Source organism: Enhydra lutris, unplaced genomic scaffold, assembly GCF_002288905.1.
Source record: "Enhydra lutris kenyoni isolate GAN:26980312 unplaced genomic scaffold, ASM228890v2 scaffoldscaffold6, whole genome shotgun sequence".
NCBI classification, from domain to species: domain Eukaryota; kingdom Metazoa; phylum Chordata; class Mammalia; order Carnivora; family Mustelidae; genus Enhydra; species Enhydra lutris.
Window position 1 is genome coordinate 11317041 of NW_019154090.1, and position 27899 is coordinate 11344939.

Consider the following 27899-nt stretch of genomic DNA (forward strand, 5'->3'; position numbering starts at 1 on the left):
CCGAAGCCGCGGTAACTGGAGGAGCCGGTGTCTCTTCTCCCGCCCCACAAGCAAGTTGTTAGAATAGCCTGGTTTCTCACCCTGAGTCCCTGGGCTTTATCTGACCAGTGACGGATGGCAGACTTGTGCTGAAAATACATTAGACATCCCCAGCCTTCTTTGTCAGAGCAGCCAGAACGGTGATGGCTCATGGGGCCTCCCCCCACAGGGCCCATGAACTCCCGGGTGTGACCCCTGCTTCTCCCCTGGCCACCAGAGTGCCAACTGTGACTGGTCGTAGGCTCCACTTAGATTTGCAACATCTCAGAGAGTACCAAGAGTCAGCAGCATCTCTGGGGCGCTTCCAGGGGATGGCAAACACCCATGCCAGCACCACCCACCACCAGGCCAGCAGCTCCCCCTAACAGTGCCCAGGAAGATGTCACTCTCTCCAAGAAAGAGCTATTAATTGCCTGAAATGTTTCAGGCACTGAGGCCAATAATGACCATGTCCCGGGCACGGTGTGGGCACTTTACACACAGAAACTTGTTATTCCACACAGCCCCCATGTGTGGTGCCACTATTACTGCCCCAGCTACGTAAAAGGAAACAGGGAGACAGGGAGGTTAAGGAATTTGTTTAAGGTCCGACAGCTAAGAAGTGGCAGAGCCAGGATCCAAACACAGGCCATCCGGCTCAGAGTCCGTGCTCCTGACTGCTACGCTGGACACAGCAATATGCAGACACCAAGGGCGGTTCAGAAAATGGCAAACATTACATGGAAGATCAGAGTGACCTGGCGGGGGCAGCAGGGTGGGCCACTTAGACTGGATGGTCAGAAAAGAACCCTGAAGAGATGACTCTTACTGAAACAAGCATCTACATGATAAAGAGTAGATGACCAAGCCAGGATCTGGGGACAGAGACAGCAGTGAGATGCCTCTGAGGTGGGAGCGAGCTTGCTGGCCTGAGAAACAGACACGTGAGTGTGGGAGCAGCCCGCGAGGGTGAGCGGCAGGACATGTCGGAGGCTGGCAAGCAAGGGAGCAAGGGAGGGCCTCATGGGCCACCTCAGGAGCCTGGATGATTTTTTCTCTCAACTTGTCTTTTTACCCCTAAGAGTTCTCAAGAGCCTTCCAATCCTGTCAAATGACACGCCTGGCACTGCTTTCCTTCTAGGCTCAGCAGACAGACGAGGTCTGCCCCCTTCTACAACATGAGACAAAACAGGGACCTCCAACGGGGCAGACCTGGGTAAAGATGGAAGCCAGAGCCCGGCCACCTCTGTTTCATGCCCTCGCCATGGGCGCAGTCTGGGAGGGAAGCAGGAGCTACTCGCCCGGGACAGGGGTGGGCTCTGTCCACTGCACCATCCCCAGCAGCCCCGCACAATCACGTGAGTCGGGGCTCAGGGAGAGCGGGGCTACTGGGAGGAGATGCCTGGCTGCCTTGCCAGCTACAGTGCGCCCTCTGAGTCAATGATCCGGCATTCTGGTCTCCAAGGCAAGCTCCCTGTGTCTGACTAAGGTGAACCCACGCAAGCTAACTGGCTCACCTCAAGGACAGCGTCTGGATCTCAAGCTGAGGAGGAGACCCCGAAAGACAGTCTCAGTTCAGAGCTCAGTTCCACACCTGCCCTGTCCTCACAGGCTGCCACAGGTCACCTGCCTCTCACCTCACTGGGAGTGCCCAAGGAGTGGGCACTACATGTTAGTCACGCATACTTTCTCGGGATCTGTACTGAGCATGGCCCAGAGGTATTTGGGGGAGGCAGGCAGGAGGGCGGAAGAGGAAGAAGGCGAGGGAAAGAAGGAAAGGTGACACCGCCAAAGGATTGCCAACCTGGGGGGGGGGGGGGGCTGCTGGCTGGCAGCAGGCCTTGAGACCCTCCTGCTGCACCCTGACCTAGAGCTTGTCTTCTTGTCTTTAATTCCCACTCTCTCACCCCAGGGCAAAACATCAGGGGCCTCAAGGAAAAAGAATGTCTAAAAAGCATTTTCTGAATGTCCAAAAAGAAAGGTGGGGGTGGGGAACCAGGGAGCCCCTGGTGGCTTGTGTGTGGGGTGCTGACCTTGTGTGGCTCCAACCCCGAGGACAGGGCAGCGGAGCAGACGGTCATGGTTCTCTCTGCCCAACATCCACACCCCTGGTTTGGGGAATAGCACCCCCATTTCCCTTTGGGGAGCCACACCTCCCCTCCTCTCCCCCCACAGAGTTGTACAGGGCTCTAGGAGTGGGCAGGGGACCCAAGTTTGGTCAAAGAGGGCCATCAGCAGGCATTTTACCAGGTCATCGGGAGTTAGGTTGGCCCTTTTGGCCGGAAGAGCTAACGTGAGGGTAACCTGAGCCCGAGCCATCAGTGCTGCCACGTGGGGCAAGCGGTGGCCGAAGACGAGGCCAGTTGAGATGCGTGTGCAGAGATGCGGCGAGAGGAGGGATTCCTGGGGGACCGTCATGCTGGAAGCCATCATTCTGGAACACTTCAGTTCTCAGCCAACAACCTTCTCCCTGCCCCCAAAACTACTTGTGTTGGGTTTCATTTGTGCCAGAAAAGGCCTGACTGATGTTCTTTGTTGCGATCCCTGTAGCAACCTGAACTGAAACAAGAGCAGGAACTAGGAGACAGACTGATGAATGGACAGAGGGAGGGACGAACAGAAAGATCCATGTTAAAGCAAAACATACAGTGACAATGATGTACTATGTGTTGGCTAATGAATTCAAACTAAAAAAGAAAGCAAATACACTTGAATAGTAATCGAAGACATGTGGTGGTCATTTGGGATCCACTGTACATGCTTGGTCTTTTCTGTATGTTTAAATTTTTCATAAGAAGCTGGGGGGAGGGGCACCTGAGTGGCTCAGTGGGTTAAGCCTCTGCTTTCAGCTCAGGTCATGATCTCAGCGTCCTGGGATCGAGCCCCGCATCGGGCTTTCTGCTCGGTGGGGAGCCTGCTTCCTCCTCTCTCTCTGCCTGCCTCTCTGCCTACTCGTGATCTCTTGTCTGTCAAATAAATAAAATCTTAAAAAAAAAAAAAAAAAAAGAAGCTGGGGGGAAATGCTTTGCATAAATCACAGAACACATTTAGCTTGGGCTGGGGATCCAGGGTGGGGCAGAGCCTTCCTGGCGGTGAGCACAGAAAGTCTTAAGTATGAACAACCCGACTTATCGAGAGCTCCGTCTCAGGACTCCTGTCATCGTGTGATCAGCTGCTCCCCCTTCCACTTTCGTGGCTGGTTCTTTATAAGGCCAGAGGCTAGAAGTTCAAGTTAAAAATGTGTTTTCTTGATTTACTCTATCATCTCATAAGACAGCAACATCACCAAGTGAAAGACCGGCGTGGGGATGTAACTCCGCTGAGTCCACCAGTGACCTCGCTCTCCAGCAGAACCATGGCTCTGATAAAATCTTATGTGCAACCAAGTTATTTTTACGTTTTCTGTTGTGCAGAGGTCTGTGGGTCTTACATTTGACCGACCTGGCGTTTTGAAAAACTAACTTGTCACCATTTAAAATCTAGAAAATTCACAATTAAAATCTAGAAACCTGGCCTCTTGTGGGGGGGAAAATGTTTTTTTAAGATTTTATTTGTTCATTTGAGAGAGAGAGAGAGCACAGGCAGGGGCAAAAGAGAAGAAGGAGAAGCAGGCGCCCCGCTGAGCAGGGAGCCCGATGCGGGCCTCAATCCCAGGACCTGGAGATCCTCACCTGAGCTGAAGGCAGACGCTTAATCTTAACTGAGTCACTCAGGTACCCCCTAATTTTTTTTTTTTTTTTTTAATATTTAGTACTTCTGGGCCCATATTCCCATATGGTGATTAATGGGTAGAGCTGAGAAGTCGCCTTCAGACAAGGTGCGCTCTTCCACTGTGGTCATCCAAAGACGCACAAGGACACGCCCCCCAGTTAAGTGCCTGGCCAGGCCCTGTGGCTGTGTGTGTGTGCGACGGCTGCCTCATTTTCCCCAGAGCGCTCCCCATGTGGGGGACATTTGTTTTCTAACAAGAAAGAAGTGTCTGCACACACAGAGAGAAACCCTACCTGGTTCTTACTCTCTGCTTGTCGAAGGGACAATTCTTTTACTCCTCTCTCCCTCAACATCCCGATAAACACTGGTTTGATTCAATGCCACAAGAATTTATCAAGCATTGTCTATATCTCTAACCAGTTGCCCCAGAAAAGGTTGAAGGAGTGAATGCCCTGACATCTTCCTTTACAGGAAGGGGTATGGGGTGTTTCTTTTCACTTGCAAAACACCTACAAAATGTGGGCCTCAATTCTGCTTTATTTCCAGCTCCTTATGGAATAGGAATGTGATTTTCGCTAGTTTATATGTCAGGACTATCTTACAATAAAAACTCCAAAATTTGTGTTCCTGGTGGAAAGATGGGATTGGGTTGGCTGGTAGAAGAGGCACATTCCCATGAAAGCGGCTTCAAGATTCTAGCCCCCAAGTTGCTGAAGGCTGAAAGCTGTGGCTGGTCTGATGGGAGAGATGGGGCTGAGAGCTGGCTTTGCTTTCCAGCCCCCAGGCAAGCCACAGAAGCAACCACCGATGGTCCAGAAACATGGACCAAGGCTGTACACGCACTGGACTTCTCAGAAAGGGGACACCAGGCCTCACTCTGCTTGTGTGCTTTTTAAGCACTCGATCTGGTACTATCCAGGAGACAGTGGCCTGGGTTGCTTCTTGCTAAGTCAGTTAGGAAATTCCCAGGCTGGGCTCTGAGATGGCCGCTCTGAGTGCTCACTGGGGCAGCGTCAGACTGAGCAAGATGTCCACGGTAGAGCCCTTGGCCCTGCCTGCTTCTCCCACCCTACCCCATGCCTGGCTTCATGGGACTCCCACAGGGAAGACTCTGTACACCTCGCCCCCCACTCCACCCCTAATCTATCCAGAGGACAACTTTTCTTCGTGGCCACTGAGAAGACTCAGAAATTAGCCGAAGATGATTCTGGGTAATGAAAGATGCACTGTGTGGTTAACGGACCAGAGTTATTTTCTCCAAAGCTTAAATTAAATCAGTTATTTTAATCAGCAATGCTCTGACTAGAGATCTTCAAAATTCCACAATATAGTTTTGATTCATTTCTGAGCTACAAGTGAATTCAGCAGAAATCATCAGCAAAACAAAGAGAGAGACAGAATAGAGAAATACCACACCCGGGAATCAATGTGGAGAGAACTGTGCCCAGTCTGAAAAGGAGTCATACGGGTGTGACAGTATGAAAGATTTACCTGTCTGTCATGTTGAGTTTAGAGATTACATCAGCCTGTAAAATAAAACACACAAACACACAGACACAAAAAAAAAACCCCTGGAGAACAGCCAAGAAGATTAAAATGTCCATTAGTGCTGTATTAGAAACTAATAAGGACATTAATCTTCAGTCCCCAAACCACTTGAAAAACAAAACTCCTAAGTTTTAGTTTAAGCATGCATTCAATCACTATACAACAAAAGTATGGAACAGAATGCTACATCTTTCAGGCCAAATTAGGTCTGGTCTTCTTAAGTTCATTCCCATTTGATGCTAGAAGCTGTGCAATGAAGAAGGGTGCACGACAGACATATTTATCCTGGCGCCTCTGAGACGGCAGTGCGGGTGACACTCAGATGCCATCGGCTTTGGCCACTCGCTGCCCACAGAAGCAGACACACCTGACACACACACGAGGAGCCTGCCAGTCACCCAGAGGCCTGCATCTCAAACTTAGTTTACGGAACTGGGGCAGGCAAACTTTCTGCAAGTGCCCATAAAGGAAAAGAACTATGACATGCATAGACATGCAGAATGCAAAACTAGAGATATTACCTTTCTGGGTAGATTAAAAGTAATGTGAACTCAAAGTACAGAACACTGGGAACTGGTTTAGCAATGGTGGAAAATCCAGAGTATGTAATTCTATGGCTGGGCAGCTTAGAATTGAGTGAACATATTCAGAATTTTGATTTTTAAAAATTCAAATTTTCATTAAGAAACAGTGCTTAATCCTGATTCAGTCTACTTGATAACATAACCAATACTGTTATTATCTGAAGACCTTGGTAGTATATATTCCGCTTTATTTTCAGTATTCTGTCTTAAGAAATTATTGGCTTGCAAATAAGATCCAAAACTTTTGGCACTATGGAGAAAATTCACTCAATTCCAGACACCAACGCTCTTTGAGGACACTTAGAAACAATTTCAGCATGCCTTTACTGTGCCTCGTATGAGTTTGGATTTCCTTCCAGGACAGCATTTACCTTGAACGTGAAACCCAGGCCCCACAAAGTGTCCCTACCCCACCTCCCTGCACTAGCTCTAAGAATGTGAGATTCTCAGAATTTTTCAAAGATGTTTCTCTTACCTGACCCAGAAAATAAATTCCTCCACCTACTACAAAAGCGGAAATTGCTGTACCGAAAACAGCAAACAGGGTGATGGAGCCAATATTTTGAAAGAAGTTACCCTGTTGGAAAGAGCAGAAATAAGAGAACTGCTTAGGGTAGCTGGTCCAGTTGGTGAAGGCATGCACACCCCACCTGTCCCTCTGCATACACTTGATTCTCTGCAAAAGACCACCCACCTGGTTTGTGCTGCCTTCACTTTGACCCCCCACTTGCACTCGGAACGCAGCTAAAACCTAACCAAAGCCTGGATGGTTGGACCCCTGGGAAGGCCTCTAACCTCCCCTTTGCTCTCTGGGTTCTAGTCGCACTGGTAGCTTTTGGTTCTTCGAACACAGCACGCTCCCTGGGCTTTGACCATTCTTTCTTCTTCCTTGTTTGGTGAACTTGAATCATCCTAAGATCTTAGGGCGGTCTGGCTCTTACTGAGGGAAACCTGCTCTCATCCCTTACCCAGGTCAGATCCTATTCTATGCTCTGAGTGCACAATAACCCTCTCCTGGTAGCGAGTGACAGGGCCAAAATCTTACGTTCATTTATAGAACTGTTTGATGTCTGTCCTTCCCACTAAGCTATATGCTCAGCAGGGGGTGGGGGACAGATTCATGATGACGGGGACACACACACACAATGACCCCGTCTGCTTTTATATAACAGTTGCTGGCATAATGCCCATCAGATGGGAGATGCCCAATGAATAGGTACTAAAGGAATTAATCGTGTTTCATGTCTGATCAAAGTCCAAAGATTACATAATTATAATTTTTTATTTAATTAAAAAAAGAACATAATTTCCTTTAAAGACTTTAAGCAATCTCTATAACCCAATGTGGGGCTCGAACTCACACCCCGACATCAAGAGTCACATGCTGCACTGACCGAGCCAGCAGGTACCCCAAAAAGGTACATTATTATAAAGAATGTCAAGATAATAGGTTATATGATCAGAAAATTCAGTTTGCTGTACAGGACTTCCAAATAATTTTATTTTACTCTAGGGATGCCTATGTGGCTCAACCAGTTAAGCATCTGCCTTTGGCTCAGGTCATGATCCCAGGGTCCTAGGATTGAGTCCCACATTGAGCTTCCTGTACAGCAGGGAGCCTACTTCTCCCTCTCCCACTGCCCCCTCCCTGCTCATTCTTTCTCTCTAATAAATAAATGAAATCTTAAAAAAATAATTTTATTTTACTCTATTAGTATCTTCATCAAATATGACAGATGAAATATAATTCTACCTATACTTTACAGCATTTAAGAGAAAATATTTGAGTCCTAGTACTATGGTAATATCTTTCAAGTTTCCATAAAATTTTTTATAAAGCTATTTATTAGACTCCTGTGGGCTCCACTTAGGAACAATACCAAGGACCCCGACACTTGACTATGGGCATAGACAAGGAATTCCATCCTTCTGCTTAACTAACAAACCACAGACAAGAGGAAGTGCTATTTTATTCTACACGTATTTTTTATTTTTAACATTTTATTTGTTTATTTGACAGAGAGAGAGATCACAAGTAGGCAGAGAGGCAGGCAGAGAGAGAGGGGGAAGCAGGCTCCCTGCTCAGCAGAGAGCCCGATGCGGGGTATACATATTTTTTAAAGTTTATTTATTTGTAGTAATCTCTGTACCCAACACAGGGCTCAAACTCATGAACCTGAGAACAAGAGTCGCATGCTCTACTGACAGCCAGATATCCCTGGAACCGATATCTTATCTTATTAAAGATTTATTTATTTATTTGAGAGAGAGAGAGAGGGCGGGCATGCACAAGCAGGGGGAGAGGGAGAGGGAGAGAGACTTAAACAGACTCTGCACTAAGCATGAAGCCATACACGGGGCTTGAACTCATGACCCCAAGATCATGACCCAAGCCAAAACCAAGAGTCAGATGCTCTTTCCACTGAGCTGGTCAGGAGCCACAGGAAGTGCTATTTTTTATTTTTTTAAGATTATTTATTTGACAGAGAGAGTGAGAGAGATAGCGAGAGAGGCAACCACAAGCAGGGAGAGTGGGAGAGGAAGAAGCAGGCTTCCTGCTTCTTGGGCAGACCAACACAGGGCTCGATCCCAGAACTCTGGGATCATGACTGGAGCCGAAGTCAGACGCTTAATGACGGAGACACCCAGGCGCCCCAGAAAGTGCTATTTTAAAAAAAGTGTGTCCTCAACTCAACATTGGCGGCCCCAACAAGCCCATCTCCTTTAGGAGGCTACTTTGCTTCATTCATACAATCGGATTTGGCCTCCCATAATCTGACATTCAATTACTTTGTTTGGTGTATCAATCTTCCACACACAAAGAACTTCAAAATAACACAGGACAAACACAATGACTTGGTTTTTTCTAAACTAAAGGCTTTCATCTCTGAGCTTTTCCTTGTAAGGAGCTGATTTATTTTGTTGTTATAAACAGATTAAATTAAGTCTTGATCTGTTTATAGGAAGCTAATGCTGATATAATTTATGGAGTTGGTTAATATTAATCCAAATGGGGCACCTGGGTAGCTCGGTGGGTTAAAGCCTCTGCCTTCGGCTCAGGTCATGATCCCAGGGTCCTGGGATCGAGCCCCGCATCGGGCTCTCTGCTCAAGCAGGGAGCCTGCTTCCCCCGCTCTCTTTCTGCCTGCCTCTCTGCCTACTTGTGATCTCTGTCTGTCAAATAAATAAATAAAATATTAAAAAAAAATTAATCCGAATGTTGAAAATTTACCCCAATTCAAGTAACCACATTCAAGAACTTCCCTTTGTTACACAAAGCAAATTTAACTCTTTCTCTTTGACATAACTAATGGACTACTCTTTATATTATATTAATAATTTCAAAGAACCAACAGTTGCCTATCTAATGCATATTAACCGGTGGTAATCTTACTGAAATTTTTATTCCAAGTCCAAATTTATATCAGAAATACAGCAATATTAAAGACATTCAAGTTGACTTCCTATCTTCTTTAGGGAGGATAAGAAGTGGACAGAAGTATCTGCATTCACATTTCTAACTCACATTAGTCCCTTTCACATAAATTGTCCCATTTTCTGCTGGAAAGCCATCCTTAAACATACGTTTTTCTAAGAAACTATTATTTTCCTCAAATTTTGGAACAAGTTTCTCTCTTCCCTCCAAAAAACTAGAAAATAAAATTTTTATATGCTCTAATGCAATAACCAAAGTGTCATTTTTTAAAAAAGATTTATTTGACGGAGAGAGACACAGTGAGAGAGGGAACACAAGCAGGGGGAGTGGGAGAGGGAGAAGCAGGCTTCCTGCTGAGCAGTGAGCCTGATGCGGGGCTCGATCCCAGGACCCTGGGATCATGACCTGAGCTGAAGGCAGATGCTTAGCGACGGAGCCACCCAGGTGCCCCCAAAGTGTCATATTTTTAAGTAAAAACCAAATCAATCTCCTCAGCATTGTTCTAAAATATTTCCTCAATCTGTTTATAATTTAATATTTGTTTATAAAATGAAAGAGCTAGACATTGACTTTTAATTCCTTCTTGCTTGTTTCTTTTTAAATTATCTGAGGTCAGAAACCATAAGAGATTTGTAATCTCACAAAACAAACTGAGGGTTGCTGGGGAGGAGGGGCTTGGAGAGGGTGGTGGGGTTATGGACATTGGGGAGGGTATGTGCTATGGTGAGTGCTGTGAAATGTGTAAGCCTGACGATTCACAGACCTGTACCCTGGAGCAAATAACATATTATATATTAATAAAAATAATAAAAAATTACCTGAGGTCAGTAATAATTTATAAGATCTGGGATTTTTTTTTTTATATTAAACTTCCTTTTCACTTTTTCTTTGAATAGAGCCACAATAAAATAACAGCTTAAAAAAAATCTGGACCGAACATTTTAGAATATTTATGCTTTAGTATCCTGGTGGAAAATTAAAGATTTAACTAGTATGTTTTAACCAAAACTCTCATGACAAATTTAACTCTCAAGTTTAATAAGCTATTAAAAACAACACTGTGTGCTGGGCACTGGGTGTTGGGCAGAGAGCCAGATGGGGCGCCTGGGTGGCTCAGTGGGTTAAGCCTCTGCCTTCAGCTCAGGTCATGGTCTCAGGGTCCTAGGATCGAGCCCCGAATCGGGCTCTCTGCTCAGCAGGGAGCCTGCTTCCCCCCTCTCCCTCTGCCTGCCTCTCTGCCTACTTGTGATCTCTCTCTGTCAAATAAATAAATAAAAATCTTAAAAACAACAACAACAACACTGGTCACATTAATAATAGATCATGTTAGTAACAAGAAGCACCACCAATTATTTACTGTGGTGGGTGATGCTTTACAAACATCCTTTCATCTACTGCAAACCTTCAAACAATTTTCAGGTTTTTTGTTTTGTTTTAAATCTTGACTTTACCCAAAAGGCACCTGTAGGGGGCAGCACAGGATTAGACCTACATCTCTCTGAAAGTCCAGGCTCTTTCCTCTCCGAGGCTAAGCCAAACTTTCCAACCTTCACAGTTTCTAATCACATTCACAAAATAACTGATTATTACTAATATTTTAAGTTGAATCACCTTTTTATTTTATTTTTTAAAGGTTATTTATTTGAGAAAGAGACAGACACACAGCAGAAGCACGGGGAGAAGCAGAGGGAGAGGGAGAAGGAGACCCCCCGCTGAGCTGGGAGGCCGACATGGGGCTCAATCCCAGGACCTAGAGATCATGACCTGAGCTAACAGTCAACCATCTGAGCCACCCAAGTGCTCCACCTTTTTATTTGAAAACTTAAATACACTTAAAGAAAACTCACAGACAAGAAAAAGACATCCCCAACCCCCTTGCCCCCAACACACACACATATATATACAAACTGGCTTGAAAGTTAGAAGCTCCCGCCCAGGCAGAAAGGGTTCCACTGGAAACTGGAGGTCAGAGACCAGACATGCTGGGGCAAAGCAGGGAAATGGGCAGGGGCTGCTGAGGCCGCTCTCCAGACTGAGGAGCCATGAATAGGCCGGGTAACTGTGGGACTAGGTAATGGGCCAGAAGGACCTGGATGACTAGGGAGCAAGGATGAGGCTCCACTCTGGTAAGCAGAAGCTGGGCCAGGGAGAGGGCAGGAAGAAAGGGAGACTGGGGGTGAGGGGCTATCAGCTGGGAGCTGAGGCCCAGGGCAAGACACTGAGAGGGGACCCACTGAAGGAGGGAGAAGCCTAAGGAAGGAGAGAGGCCCGACATAGTGAGCTGAGAGAATCGAAAGGCCTGAGGCACATGTCCCTGCTGTTCCGGGACGGTCTGTGCTCCTACATATGTCAGTCTGTGTCCCACCGGAGGAATCAATGGATCGTCTGTCCGTACACCACTTAAAATCACTGTGGCCATCACTTGCTAGGCAAGGTAACCCTCTATGGAAAACACTAGTTAAGAAGCCACACCGCCTGCGACTATGACAGCAGCACACGGACCAGATACGTCTGTTCCTCTTCCTAAGTCAGGCGGTGCAGTCCAGCTTCTACCGTGCACCCTGGGGTGTGGGTGCAGATCCTGCACTGCGAGGTCAACACCCAAGCTTTTTGGGAGGCCGCCTTACTAACACGGGCAGCCAGCTAGACCAAAAGCACCGACGCAGGCCTGAGTCTTACCTTGTGTAACGAATATCCTGACTCAAATATAATAGGAGGAAGCAAGAGGAGGAAAAACATATTTGGACGAAACATTTCTTCTTCCTGTAAATATAAAATGGGTATTTTTCAGAAGGATGGAATCTATGTAGTTAAGAAATAAAACCACCAGTGAAGAGCCAAAGTAATTGTCCTCTTAAGCCCAGTGGAAACACCCAATGTTTAAAAGATTACCTGATTATAAAACCAAGCGGAAGAAGAAACCATAACACAATAAAACCTGCATTAAAAAATGTAGGACAAGTGATTTGAAAAGGTGACCAGCATATGAACTGCTTCCAAACACACAGTATATGCTCTTCATTCTTGTTTTTTTTTTAGTATTTTTATAGAAAGGGAAGGGGGAGGGGTAGAGGGAGAGGGAGAGGGAGAAAGAGAATCTTAAGCAGGCTCCACACCCAGCACAGAGCCCAACGTGGGCCTTAATCTCAGGATCCGAGATGAAATCAAGAGTTGGACGACTAACCGACTAAGCGCCCAGGGCCCCCTGATTTTCATTCTTTACTAAGGAAAGAAAGTTAATTTTAATACAGAAGACATTTCAATTAAAACAGAACACTTCCAAAAATAAGTCCACAAATTGAAATTCTCCAGGAAAACGGTAACAGTAAGCCCTAAAAAAATCCACTTGGAGGAAGAATAGACGCTATCCATGTTTAAAACAGCCCTACCTTTTCTCTGCCTGTCACAGACAACTGTGCCATTTTCCTAAATCTGGGACTATGATGAAACAGTCTCCATCTGATGCCCTTGTGACTTGGGACATGGTACCAAGCAGGCCCCTTGCCGCACTTTCAGATTCAAGTATTAAGTACCATTAGGAAAGGTGTTTTAGAATATAGCCGTCTTTGGAGGGGTAACATAATAATTTCATTTTCTATATAGTATCTCTAATTGCTGCTGTATTGGAGGGAAAATTCATGTTGGTCCTCAAGTTCAAAATGACACATGTAATACAAAACCTACTTCACAGTGCAAAATTCGGCCCTTTCTCATATGAAAGTTTTCATGTCTTGTCTGTCACGTCTTATCTGTCTTGACTAATCAAAAGAATGGCTAAGTGTATTCTTATAAATGTACAGCTGTTACCATAAAGACTAAAATAACATTCGAAGGCTCAAAATAGAAAGCAAATGACTTCTGAAAATGCCTTATTAAGTCTTAAAATAACTGCCCGTGCAACAAGGATCATGACTCAGACCGGGACCATGTGAAAAGCAATGGGCCGATCTCTGTTTTGTGGGACAACCCATTCTCATGACCTGTCTAGTAGGGGTGCTGTATAGATTCTTTTGGAGTTTCAGAAACTAACCCCCAGCCCCGCCCCAAGGAAGAAGAGAACCTCCCTGCAGTGGGTTGCCCGGTGTCCTCCAGGCTTAATTCACGTCCACCTGAACCCCAGGTGTGACCTTCTTTGAAAATAGAGTCTTTGCAGATGTAATTAAGGGAAGAATCCAGATGAGATCATACTAAGTTAGGGTTGGCCCTAACCCAATGACAGTGTCCTTACAAGAGACAGGAAAGGACACACACAGAGGAGGAGGACATGTGAGGACAGAGAAGAGAAAGGGGTTACACTGCCCCAGCCAAGCAATGCTTGGGACCACCAGAAGCAGTAAAGGCCAATGACGGATTCTCCTCAAATCCCCTGGACTTGCTCCCCAGAGGAAACACGGCCCTGCCAACACCTTGATTTCAGATTTCTGGCCTCTAGAACTATGGAAGAATAATTAATCTCTGTGGTCTTAAGCCCCCCAGTTTGGGTAATTTGCTGCAGCAGCCACAGGAAATGCATGTCCCACCTTCTAGCGAGTACCTAGAGTTACAGAAAGATCCTAGGTTCTTTTCGGAAACATCATCCCCAAAATGGTATTAGATGATTTTAGACGTTACTTGAGCAGTGTATGTCACATGCCACTGACCTCCCAGGTTGAGAAAGTCAGCCCCTTTTGATTCAAAGACACTGCAGGTTGGTGTTAGGACATGGAAAGCCTCTCTCCAAATGTGCTTGATCTCGTTTTTCAACAGAACAAGCCTGACCTCAGAGGCTTCAGGAGGCCTCTGTACTACTCTGTTTTTATCATATTTATTTATAAAAACAGTATTGGTTTCCTACAGTATTATAACCCATTATTATAATGTCTCCTTTAAAATAAACATCTACAGTAAACCAGGGTTAATAGCAGCATTGTCTACAATAGCCAAAGGGTAGAAACACCCTTATGGTCCATTAACAGATGAGGGGATAAACAAAGTGCGGTATATACCTACAAAAGAGTATTATTCAGCCACAAAAAGGAAGGAAATTCGGATACATGCTACAAAATGAATGAACCTTAAAAAATCACGCTGAGTAAAATAAACCAGACACAAAAGGACAAATGTTGTATGATTCTACTTACATAAAGTGGAATCATAAAATAGGTAAATTCATAAAGACAGAAAGTAGAATAGGGGGTGACTAAAAAAATAGAAAATACCGGAAAAAAAAACCAAAAAACAAAACAGAAAGTAGAACAGACTGTGGGGAGGGGGACTGGGAAGTTGTTTACTAGGTAGTTTCTATCTGGGATGATAAAACAGTTCTGGAAATAATGTGATGACTGTACAACATTGTGCATGTATTTAGCCACTGAAATGTACACCTAAAAATAGCTAAAACAATACATTTTATGTGATGTATGTTTTATAACAAAAGACTTAAAAAAAAAAAACTGCAACAAAAAATAAATATACATAAGGGCACCTGGGTGGCTTAGTGGGTTAAAGCCTCTGCCTTTGGCTCAGGTCATGATTCCAGGGTCCTGGGATCAAGCCCTGCATCAGGCTCTCTGCTCAGCAGGGAACCTGCTTCCTCCTCTCTCTCTGCGTGCCTCTCTGCCTACTTGTGATCTCTGTCAAATACATAAATAAAATCTTTTAAATAAATAAATAAATAAATAAACAAACATTAAAAAACAAAGTTGCTTCAAGAAAGAAATATTTAAGTATTTGATAATACAGGCGGAAGGCAAGCCCAGAAGGACAGTCTGGCAGCAGAACCGCACAGACAGAACACCAGACTCCTTGATTTTCTGATCTCTCCTTGCTTCCCCCAGCACTGGGTTTCCACACAGGTGTCCTGCTTCCTGGTTCGGCTTTCCACAGACAACCTGTTCCTCTGGGAAGCCTGGCCCAACTATCCCGGCCTAGACACCTCCCCCTTCTCTGAGCTCGAGCCCAGATGGCCTGGAGAGCTCTCTGGCCGCTTAATTACATTCACCACCCAGCTCTGCTTCACTGGCCTGTACCATTATATATACTACTATTATTTAACTTGGAAAGTAACGTCCACTGAAAAATAAATTCAACAAAACTGAAGCATACAAAACTCAACGTGGAGGACAACCTCCCCTCTCCTCCCCGACCCCACTGCTCAGAACAGGGGTCACCAAACTCAGGCTCCCCAGGCCACACAGCGTTCCCCCAGAGGAGAAGCTGCTGGATCTCTGTGGGGCGACATTGGGGCCTGATGTTCAGAGAGTTTCTGCTTCTTTAAGGGAAGCTAGAAGTTCAGGTTTTTATGTGACATCTCCAGCATTTTATATAGATTGATAATATTTTAAAATAAACCCATTTTTAATTGTTTAAAATCAGTTCCAATTTTGAGCAATTAATTTTAAGTCAAACCAGATGTGTTAGCAGGCTGGCTCTACACATCAGTCTGTAGGCAGGAGCAGAGAAAGGGTGACAACCTGTGTTCCCTGTCCTCCAACTAGCCTTGACTGTGAGGGTGGTGAAATTCAACCAGTTGTAGTAGGGCACAGAGATCATTCACAGTGTGCGCCAGTGGGGCCCGCCCAGGCCCTTCCCCAGCCTAGGGTAACTCTATCATAGGAGGAGCTCAACGTGTATTTTGCGTTTCCACTCAATACATACAATATTTCCTGAATACTAATTATAACAGTTCAAATTGTGTTGTAGGTCAGACTACGTGGCTTGTTTTGCAAGTTTTACACTCTATAGTTTCATAGGTAAATTAATCCTAGCACCTAGGAGCTGAATCAAAACAAGTGGGGTTTGAATGTGCTAAATTTTAGTGACAAAATATTCTTTAATATTTTGAGATGAACCTTATTGCCCCCACACAATCAATTTTGTTACACACTTTTTAAATCTCTGTATTCAATATGGATGTACAAATTTAAGTTGAAATTTGAGTTTCAATTAGTCCTTATGCCACAAGATGATGCTCATGTGTGGACTACTGTGTGAACACGAGGGTACGAACGCCCACACACTGAGGTCAGCATGGTACGGTGGAGAGAATACAGCACAGGGCCAGCGCACCTGGCCTTAAGGCTCAACTTGGCCACTTTCTAGCTCGGTGATGTTGGACATGTCTCAAGCTCTCTGTGGTCACTTTCTTCATCTGTAAAAACAGTGATGATAGTATGTGGTCAGTCTACATCACATGGTACCTCACGTGGTTGTCATGAGGACATAAGCTACGCTGTAGAAAGCATTCTGTAAGCTCCACGGTGCCGGACAAATCCGTTTTATCTTCAGCTGTCATCAAGAACCACTGACTGATGTTTAATGCTAATTAGAGACGTCCCCCCAGACAGCAGCAGGTTATTCTAAGATTATACACATGCAAATAAATAACAAAAACACGACGCCCAGTGCTCCCCGGTTAACTTGAAGCAGTTTGAGACTTATGCTTTTTCAAAAAAGTCAGATGTAAAGCTCTCAACCCTAAACCAGCAGAATGTTAAAAAATTAATGGGACAATATAAACTTCACTCATAGTCAAGTAATGATAAGCCGCCATAACTAACCATCAGTGCTCTAAAATGAAGATCAATAAAAATTGTAAGTTATATTCAAAAATCAATAGTTGGGCAAACATACCTTCCAATTTGCCAATTTTTTGAACTCTATAATTTTTATAACTGCTCCCATGAGAATACCTAGAAGAGAAAATATAAAGTTGAACATAATCTGAGATATGAGGAAGATTACTGTTTATTATTCCAGAGAAACTATTATGTCTTTATATAGCTTCTATGGATTTCTGCAAGTTTTATGTCTGAAAACCTAAGAATGGAAATCAGTGTGGAGTTCTGAGTCGCATCTCAGGCAACAGGCTATAATGAAGTTCAACAACAGTGGGGGCGGGGGCGGCGGGGGAACAAAAGCTTGACAAAACAAGACCCCAGGATAGTCTGCTGGGCACAGAAGACTTAACACCTGTCAGTTTTGCTACATCCACCCATCGTCAGTGCGAGAAGTCAGAAAGCTCAGGTGCTAAGTTTGCCCCATACTGCATCATCCCACCGTTTAAAAACAAAGAATCCAAGATCACTTTCTTGGATTCAGATGGCAGCTCTATGCGGAGTATTCAGTTAGAGATAAGACCTCAATGCTAAAAATAACTTAAAGTAAAAATTCTGTGATGTTTTAAAAAAAAAAAAAAATTCTGTGAAATTCCTGGAACAAAACAGACCATCTAAGTTCAGGCATGTTTCCTTAAGGCTGACAGGCTCATTACTCTCTCGTAAAGAACCTACCCAAAATAATTCTCAAAGAAGCATCACGGAGACAGTTTATGATGGCTCTGTTATTCCCAAGATAAATGATTTTTAACCCGGTTGACTCATCAGGATCACCATGGGAGCTTTTTATAAAATAAAGACACCAGAGCAGCCCTCCAGACCTACGGAATCACAATCTCTGGTAGGGGTGATGCAAAGCAAGCCTATAGACCAGGGTCCTAGATGCTTAAAGACAAAGACTTCCGTCCCCCTACAGAGGAAGGAGCTTCTCTCCTTATCAACAAAGGAGAGCCAGAAAGCCGATGAAACACACTTTATTGGCTGGTGCGAGGACACAATACTAGAAGTAGAATGGAGAAGTTTATCAGGAAAAGTGCTCGAACACTCACTGCTGTGGGGGAGGGGGTTTCAGGTGAAAAGAGCGGGTAAGTTTAACTTTATAAAGCTCTATGCCATTTGAATTGTTACATATTAGTAAAACAATTATAAAATTACTTTGAAAAAGAGAACAAGACAAAATAGATCTGGGCTGTAAAGGGCGTCAATGAACCTATTTTTGGAACAGAAGTTGTCTATTGCCACGTGGCATGAAAGCACTGATTCTAAACTCTTCAGACACAGCTCCCCAGTTGCTTCCTTTTTCTTATAGTTTCAAATGGTGTATACATTTTAAGGACTTTTTAATACAATTTTTTATTTTTATTTTTTTTTAATTTTTAAGATTTATTTATTTATTTATCTGACAGACATAGGTCACACGTAGGCAGAAAGGCAGGCAGAGAGAGAGAGGTGGGGAAGCAGGCTCCCCACCGAGCGGAGCTCTATTCCAGCACCCTGAGATCATGACCTGAGACAAAGGCAGAGGCTTAACCCACTGAGCCACCCAGGCGCCCCAATACAATTTTTTATTAACCAAATACTTTATGAATACTTTGCAAAATGTCATAAATAAGGCAAAAATCCCTTTTGATGAGATCCCACTCCCACCTTAGCTCTTTCTCTTCCTGCCCCCAGATGACCAACTGTCTTGAAGTTTGGGAAATATTTTACCAGATCATTCTCTATCCTCTTACAAGTTCATATTTAACCACACAGTCCTGAGTGTGTATATTTATATAAAATTTACATTACTCTAATCCATCATTCTACTACTTGCTATTTTGCTCAGTGTTAAAATGTTGGAAGACGCACTCAGGGATTACTACATATAGATCTGCCTCATTCCTTTGAACAGCTCCGCAGCACAGCATAAAAATGCCACACATTGAACAGATATTTCTCCAAAGAAGATATACAAACGGCCAACAAGCACATGCAAAGACGCTTAACATCATTAGGGGAATGCGAATCAAAACCACAATGAGAGAGCTCTTCACACCCCTCAGATGGCTAAAATAAAAAGACAGGAAAGCAAGTGCTGGCCAGGGTACAGAGAAACAGGAGCTCTCATTCATACTTTGCTGGTGGAAAGGTAAAATGGTGCGGTGGCTGCGAGAAAACAGTTTGGCAGTTCCAGAAAAAGTAAAACAGAGTTACCACAGGATCCAGCAACTCCACCCAAGGGCACAGAAAACAAATGCTCGTAACAGAAATTTGTACATGGATGTTCATTAGCAGCCTTGTTCACAGTGGTCCAAAGGTGGGAGCAATGCAAAAGTTCATCGACTGATGAATGGAGAAACAATGTATATTCACACGACAGAATATTATCTGGCAATTAAAACGGGACACTGACCTACGCTACAGCGTGGATGAATCTTGAAAATGTGCTAAGTGAATGGAGCCAGGAACAAAGGACATACATTTTGTGGTCCATTTGTACGAAACATGCAGAAAGGGCAAGTCTATAGAGAGAGAAATGGTTGCCTTGGACTGGGGAGGAGGGGTTTGGGGGTGATTCCCCTAAAGGGAAAGGGGGTCCTTTTTGGGGTGATGAAAATTTTCTAAAATCGATTGTTATGATAGCTGTACAACTCTGTGAGTGTCCTAAAACCCACTGAACAGTACATTTAAAATGGATAACTTGTATCATATGTGAATTATATCTCAATAAATCTGTTATTTTTTTAAAAAGGCCTCAGACTTTTTTATACAAAATGTATGGAATAGGCAGGTCTACAGAGACGGGAAGTAGGTTGGTGGTTCCCAAGGGAAGGGGGAAGGAGGGAAATGGGGAGTGACTGCTAAGGTAGAGGTAAGGTAGAGTGACTGCTAAGGTAGAGGGTTTCTTTTTACAGTGATGAAAATGTTCTGTAATTAGATAATGGTGATGCCGCACAGTCCTGTGAATATACTGAAAAGCACTGAATTGTACACGGTATGTGAATTATACTTTAATTTTTTAAAAAGCCACAATTTTTTTTAACCATTTGCAAATGATAGCTGTCTCCAACCGTTTGCTGTTAACAGCGGTCCTGCAATGAACGTGCTGGTTCACGCCTCTTTGTGTAAGAGTGTTTCCCGAGGGTACATCCGGAGAGAGTGAATGGCATGAACACTTTTCTCTCTTGAGAATGCGGCCAGACTGTCCTCCGAAGTGGCTGTACCGATTTATACCGCTGCCCCAGAGCACTCCCACATCCTCACCAACCCTGCATAATCATCAGACTAACGTTTCTGCCCCATATGATGGGCAACCAGTTGTACTTTGTTTCGCTCTGCATTTGCAGTTCATCTGCATTCAGTAACCGTTCCTGATTACTAGGGAAGTTGAACCTCTTTTCATGGTTTCAGATTTCATTTTTAAAGCTAGAGTTTTCCTGCTCTACTAAAACCTCAACTTTCTCTTTCCCTTGTAAATGTATAATATCATGGTTAATGCTTTTGTGATTACAGATGAAGCAGCTGCATTTGAAAATCATTCATAATTAACTATTATTATATCTATTGATCATAATCATAATTATTCTATTCCCTAAGCTTGTTTCTACATTATTATTTATGAGGCACTAGAAAGCTCTGTAAAGTATGATGTGATGTTATTATCACTACTGTTACCTTACTTGAACAACCCTTTCTAGATGTCCTAGGACTAAACTATGGTGCAGTGTGAGATTGGAAACTACTGCTTTCCTTTCTGAGACTATGGTTCCAATTTAGGTCAAATCAATCTACTCTTCAGAAGGAATTCACACCACACAACTAGCCAGCAGATGGAAATAATGACCTAGATACAATTTTGTACATTCTTACCAATAAAAAGAATATAAGCATGTACTCTCGAGTTATAAATTTTTATCTCTTATTAAAAAACAGTGCTACTGTATTAATATATTTGAAAATGTACACACAAAATAGAGATGGTAAAAGAGTAAGATTAAAAATAAATAAATAGAAAAAATTCTTAAAAAAAAAAAAATAGAAACTCAAGTTCTCACATTTTCTTCTGCCCCCAGTGGATCTTGGTGCACACACCTCATTATGGACACCACCAGCAATTAATAATTATTTGTTGAGCCCCTTCTCCTGGGATTTGTCACTTTTTTTTTTTTAAGATTTTATTTATTTATTTGACAGAGAGAGATCACAAGTAGGCAGAGAGGCAGGCAGAGAGAGAGGGGGGGAAGCAGGCTCCCCGCTGAGCAGAGAGCCCGATGTGGGGCTCGATCCCAGGACCCTGGGATCATGACCTGAGCCGAAAGCAGAGGCTTTAACCCACTGAGCCACCCAGGCGCCCCGGGATTTGTCACTTTAAATTATTTCTAATCCTCAAGAGAATGCTTCAGGTAGAAAGGCTCAGAGAGCTGAAGTGGCCTGTCTGAGGGCTCAGGGCCAGCAAGGGACACTGGACATCTGACCACTTCATGATGCTAAGACAGAGGGAGACGGCACTGGCCCACCCCGTCTGTATAGCTGTTAGAGCCGGAGAACCCTCATCTCTGTCCCAGGGTGCATGGCTACTCTATCACCATCACTGTGCAATGTTCCTGATAATTAGTATTACAGGAAAAATGCTTAAGATGTCTTAAGGATGATAATCAGGTTGTCCAACAGTATGTAGAACACGATCTTAATTCCCTTAAAAAACACATACATATGTACATATATATATTTGCCGCATGTTAAACACACACACACACACACACACACACACGCACATACCCCCCTTATGTCCAGGCACTGTGCTGATGTATAAAATACACATTATTTTAGTTCATTCTCACAACTACCCTGCAAGGCAGTAAACCATAATAGAGATGATAATATTAATAGCAGCAGCTAACAGTTAATGATTAACTTAGCAGGTAGGCATTATACTGAGTGAATTCTGTTATTACCCTGCTCGATATCTGCAATTCTAGTAAAGTAGTAGTAAAGTAAAGTAAAGTATAGTAAAGTAAAGACCCTATCACCTGAATTTTATAGATAATGAAATTCTGTGGACAAGGAAACTGAAGCTAAGTGATGCCTTACCACTAGGTGAGGCATCACTTACCTAGTGAATAGCGGATCCAGAATTGTGTAAGAGTGAATTTTTTTTTTTTTAAAGATTTTATTTATTTTATTTGACAGAGAGATCACAAGCAGGCAGAGAGGCAGGCAGAGAGAGAGGAGGAAGCAGGCTCCCTGCCGAGCAGAGAGCCTGATGCGGGGCTCGATCCCAGGACTCTGAGATCATGACCCGAGCCGAAGGCAGCGGCTTAACCCACTGAGCCACCCAGGCGCCCCAAGAGTGAATTATTTTAACTTTATTTCAGATGCACATGGTTCAAAATTCAAAAGGTAGAAGAGTACACTGAACTTTGAGTCTCTGGGTTTTTTTTCCCCAGGCTTTTGCTGTCACTACCATTCCCATCTGAATACATGATTCCCCATGGGTTGGGGCATCCAGAGCAAAAACCGCTGAAAGGTACAGGCATTTTCATTCTCACGCACGAGGCCTGCTCAGCTCCCCTTCACTGGGCCCGTGTGAGCTGCGGAGAATGCTGGCTGCTAAGTGCTCACAGCCGTCCCCTACTCCAGAAAAGTACCCTCAGCTGCCCAGAGGCACCTTATCAGAAGTTGTGCCCATCCTGCACCAGTTCACAGCCAATGAGTAACTAAGCCAGTATTAGGAGTCCAACACCCTGGCTTTAGAGAGGGACAACTACGGCGTGGGTTCCTGCCCCAGAGTCTTCCTAGTGAGGCTCAGGCTGGGCTGAAATGGAGATCCAGCCTGGCATTTGGCTCTTTCTCCTCCCCTAGTCTGGCTTCCTCCCTTCCTTACAGATTTATTCATAAAGCGCACCCCTCCATAAACTATCTGTCCCTAACCCTGTCTCAGACCCTGCTTTTCAGCAGCCAACTTAGGACAACTGGTTTCAAGAGTGGAGTGGTTCCAGGAAGCAAATTCGAAAGATGCTGTTGGATTACTCAGCAGCCAGCTGGCAACGAGGACCCCAGCACAGTGGTGAAGTCCTCCTAATGGTCACTCCCCTGGCACTGCCTTAGACTGCTAGGACTCCCTTGCGGAGGACCGGGTGGGAACACTGGGTGGGAGGCAGTGGCTCAGGCATTATCTGCGAGGCTGGGGAGGTGTGGGGGAAGTAAGAACAGTGGGATCGGAAAGTGGGATTTGGAAAGAGAAAATGACAGCTCAGGCAATCACCAACTTAAAAGCAAAGGGTGAGAGTCAGAGGGCCTCCTTGGCAACATGTAAGCAGACCCTCATCTCCCAAAGCTGGTGGGCTTCTAGAGCTGACGATCAGACACGGGGCTTAACCGCAAGCGTGGCAGATCTTGCGAGAAAGTTGAACTCAAGGGGGTCCATCTACGCCTTCTCCCGCCAGGCCTGCTAAGGAAGAAGTGGGACTCTGAGACGTGGGGGAGTTATCTTGGGGAGATGCACATGAGCACCTTGAACCTCCAGATACCTGGGGACCCTCTGGGCTGGCAGAAGCGGCCCCACCTCCCCGCTGGAATACAGAGCTCCCCAGGCTATTTGCGGATTACACAGAAGCCCCAAATAAGTCAAACGTCTTATGTTAACTCCTGCTCTCCGTCATAACCTAGTCCCAAAGGACCCAGACCATATGGACGTTCCCCGGAACAACACACTGGTCCACTAGACTGTGGGCATCATGTTACTCTGCTACGACGAGCAAGAAGTGGTGAGTGGATCTCTTGGTGAAGCACAGAGCTTCAGAGGACAGAACGGTTCAGGGGCCTGCCCACCTGGGAAGCTGTTTAGGGTCAACTGCTCTGGTGCATGACAGGACACTGCCTCCAAGCAAAGGACAAGACTTGCACGTTCCACCTCCTACCACCAAGAAAGAAGCGCAAGGCCTGGAAGGCTTCCCCCAGGTTTGGAGGAAACTCCTTCAACCCATTTACTGGTTTGTGGGAGGCTGACAGTTTTGAGCGGGGCCCAGAAGACAGGGCCGCGCAGCAGGCTAGGCGGCAGTTCGAGCAGCTGTACCAGCCGGAACACCCCACCGAACTAGAAGTATCTATGGTAGAGAGGGCTGGCATGCAACATCTCAGGCAAGCTGCAGTCGGAGGGCGGCTCAGTACAGACCCCTGGGCTTCTGGAGCAAGGTCTTGCCATTTGCAGCAGAAAACTATACACCATTTGAAAAACGTTTGAGGAAAAACCCCAAAGAGCTGCTGGCATGCTCTGGGGCCCTGGCAGAGACAGAGCATGTGAGCATAGGACATCAGGTGCTCACGTGCTCAGAACTGTCCTTTCTTTTTTTTTTTTTTTTAAAGATTTTATTTATTTATTTGACAAACAGAGATCACAAGTAGGCAGAGAGACAGGCAGAGAGAGGAAGGGAAGCAGGCTCCCCGCTGAGCAGAGAGCCCGATGCGGGGCTCGATCCCAGGACCCTGGGATCATGATCTGAGCCGAAGGCAGAGGCTTAACCCACTGAGCCACCCAGGAGCCCCAGAACTGTCCTTTCTAGGTGGGGTTGCCATCAACGGCCCAGCAGCAATGCGCTGAAAGATGAAAGTGTTACGTTGCAGATCGGGCTCGTGTGGCTCTAGAGGCCACAAGCACGCTGCGTGAACAGGCGCCCCAGGTCTCTGTGTCCGCTAGGGCTGTTAGGTCAACACCTCCCTCTCAGGTCCTACACAGGACCGACCTCGCTGGGAGTTCTACACGACTAGCTGACAGGAGGAGGAAAAAGCCAAGCGTGGCTGGTGAAGGATTCAGGCCGCCTCTCAGCTCGGCCACTCCAGTGTTGGAGCAATGGGCTCAGGAACACAGAAGCTACGATGGCAGAGATGGGAGCTGCGCAGGGGCTCAGCAGCCCGGACTCCCATGCACCACAGCTCCTCTAGTTCCTATCATTGCTGAATGGATGACCGGACAGCCACAGAGACTGACACCTGTCACCCAACGTGGTCCCATCCCTTGTGAAGACCAGCTAGCTACATGATAGCAACTCGATGACCTCAGACCCCCTCCATCCCAGAAAGGGTGGTATTTCATCTGGACTGAGACTGACACGTGTGCCGGCTGTATGTCTTTGGGCCACTGCTCAGGAACCACAAGTATCTTATCCACCGAAGTGGAACAGTGGGTAACTCCACATGGCCCTATACCATGTACCACCCCTTCCAGAAGCTGCCGGCCAGCCAGGATGGTAAGAGGGTCTCTCAAAGAAACTGAGGCACGAGCTTGGAGATGACATCCCGTGAAGAATGATGCTCCCCTCAGGATGCAATTTACTCCTTAAACCAATGGCCAGGGGCGCCTGGGTGGCCCAGTCAGTTAAACGTCTGCCTTTGGTTCAGGTTGGGATCCCAGGGTCTTGGGATTGAGCACGCATTGCACTGAGCTCCCCGCTCAGCAGGGAGTCTGCTTCTCCCTCTCCATCTGCCTCTACCCTCCTCCCCGGCTTTATGCACACAAGTGCTCTCTCAAAAAAAAAAAAAAAATCTTAAAAACAACAACAAAAAACCACAATTAAACACCAACGGCCGTTATAGGGTGGTACATCCCCAAGGGTAAACATGGGTACAGACAGCACAGAGTGGGTAAAAGTAGGAGTGGCCCCACTCAACATCACTCTCAGGGACTCACTTGGGAGTGGTGATTCCTACCCAGGAATTTCTATTTCTTAGGCTGAAACTTTAGGCTCAGGGGGTCAAAAGGTCCTGGCTCCCAGAAGGTGACATTTCCCCCAGGGTTCACATAGTAAGAGTTGCAATGGCTGCTGCGCGGTCCCTTTGGGCAACTTGAGCCGACAGACCAGGTGGTCTAGAAACAGGCTACTGTACTAGCGGGGATAATGGAACCTGATCCTCGCGAGGAGATAGATCTGCTACTATATAATGAGGCAAAAAGGAATATAATTACTTATGTAATACTCTTTGAGCCACAAATGATTTTGTGAAAATATTTTTAGCATATTTTGTCAGCTGTAATTATAGAATCAAGTTATATTATCATAAGGTAATTTTGAAAATCCAATCCTTGATTCTGCTACCTAGTCTACAGCAGACACCTCAAAGATACTTTAAAGGAGTCCCGCAGGTTAAGATGAGAATCCATACCTCAGGGCTGTCTGTTTTCCGTGGAAAGCCTGTTTTATATGTTTTGTTTTTAAAGTAGCTCACATTTTCAGAGGAACGTTATTCCTTTTTCCACCACGGAAGAGAACATTTAGGTGGTGAAAGAGGAAATTCAAGGAATCAGCCCAAACACCAGCTTTCAGAATACAATTATTTAACAACCTTTCTTATTTTAAAATTTAGCCTATCTCCTTATTCCCACGTAACTAGAAGATTTAAGAATAAAATATACAACCTACGGATGACAAAATGCTCAACTGAGAGATGACCATAAAACTAGGAAAGTCCAAGACTCCAGGAAAAAGGAGGAAATTATTCCACACCGAGCACACATTTAGTTCACGGCAGTAAAAAAGTAACAGGTGCTCCAAGACCTTGTCACCTCTGACCTGCATCCGGGAACTAAGAGACAGTGCTAGCTAGCATTCTTCCTTGGAACGTGACAGCCTCAAAAATCCTGAGTCTCACATGATCATTTTGTCAATCTGACAACCAATTTTGGAATCTGCCTCTAAGACAGCTCCTCTAACATCAACAAAGGAGTGCCTGTTTCTTCTCTAATTAAAAAAAAAAAAAAAAAAAAATCAAAGCACCTCAGGGGTGCCTGGGTGGCTCAGTGGGGTGTCTGCCTTTGGCTCAGGTCATGGTCCCAGGGTCCTGGGATCGAGCCCCGCATCAGGCTCTCTGCTCAGCGGGGAGCCTGCTTCCCCTTCTCTCTCTGCCTGCCTCTCTGCCTATTTGTGATCTCTACCTGTCAAATAAATAAAATCTTTAAGAAAAATAATTCTTAAAAAAAAAATCAAAGCAAATTCAGGAGGGTTCCCCCTGAGACACTGTAAGCTGTGTCAGCATTAGTTAGACTTTAATAGTCTAAAAAGGAACAAAGCTATTACAGTTTCAGCTAGGATTCTCCCTTTGTCTAAAGAAAAAAAAAATTTAAAAAAAATTTTTAAGAACTTAAGTACAATCAGAATATCTACTACATCTGCTTTCCTCTGAATTTCCTTTAGTCAATAACTCAGGAACTGAGTGATTTTTTCCATCACATTCCACTCAAAACCACCATTGACATAAAGAGCACTGAATTAAAAAAACTAAAATCTTTTAGTCAAAACAAGAATGAGTTAATAAAACTAAAGGCACACAGTTAAAAAAAAAAAACTTAAAAAAAGGCACATAGTTAAGAAGGTTATAACGAGGGAGCACTTCTGTGTATCCTAGTCAATGATTCAATCAAATCTGGGTTTTCTAATTATCAGTAGTATTGGCCCTGCATAGGGCAAATTTCCAGTCCTTACTTAACCCCTTCTGACTTTTCCTCTCTGTAAAACGAAGGATGATTGTGGGGGAGAAAATCCCCTGTTTTGCTACATACAGCAGTGGATAGTAGGCAGTATAATTATTTCATTTTTCAATTAGCAATAATCGTGCCTCGGATAAACCTCATTGGCTATGATACTGCCACTGCGCAAAGCTAATTATTTCATTTTTATACCTTATAAATTTCAGGCCAAAATACACAGATAATCAGCACCAATAAACGTAAATATGTGAACTTAATATATGGAAAGAGTAGTATAAAGGAAAGAACACAAAAAATGATACACTCAAACCAAGTAAAGTCATCTAATCTGTACAAGCCTATGTATGGTCTGGAAGAGAATGAAGCGTAATAAAAACAGCTGAAGTTGTTAATGAAAAGGATTTTTCTTTCTGTATAGCTGTTTATGCAAAAAAAAAAGAAAAAAGAATTTTAAAGTCCTAAGCTACAGAATTTCGTAAGTACAAAAAGCATCCAAAAAGCTCTGAAGAAGCATCAAGGAAGTATCTTTACAATTTCATGCTGAT

General features: G+C 44.6%; 1 protein-coding gene across 2 annotated transcripts in view; it reads right to left on the minus strand.

The window, feature by feature from the left end:
- Positions 1-27899, minus strand: part of LOC111141863 (solute carrier family 9 member A8) — a 70122-nt gene that overhangs the window by 30375 nt on the left and 11848 nt on the right. For both annotated transcript variants that reach the window (XM_022494705.1, XM_022494706.1), the window contains exons 4-7: positions 16909-16967; positions 11977-12060; positions 6337-6438; positions 5221-5255 (exon numbers count right to left, since the gene is read on the minus strand). In XM_022494705.1, the coding sequence (XP_022350413.1) occupies positions 5221-5255; positions 6337-6438; positions 11977-12060; positions 16909-16967 (280 nt within the window). The remainder of the gene's footprint in view (positions 1-5220; positions 5256-6336; positions 6439-11976; positions 12061-16908; positions 16968-27899) is intronic.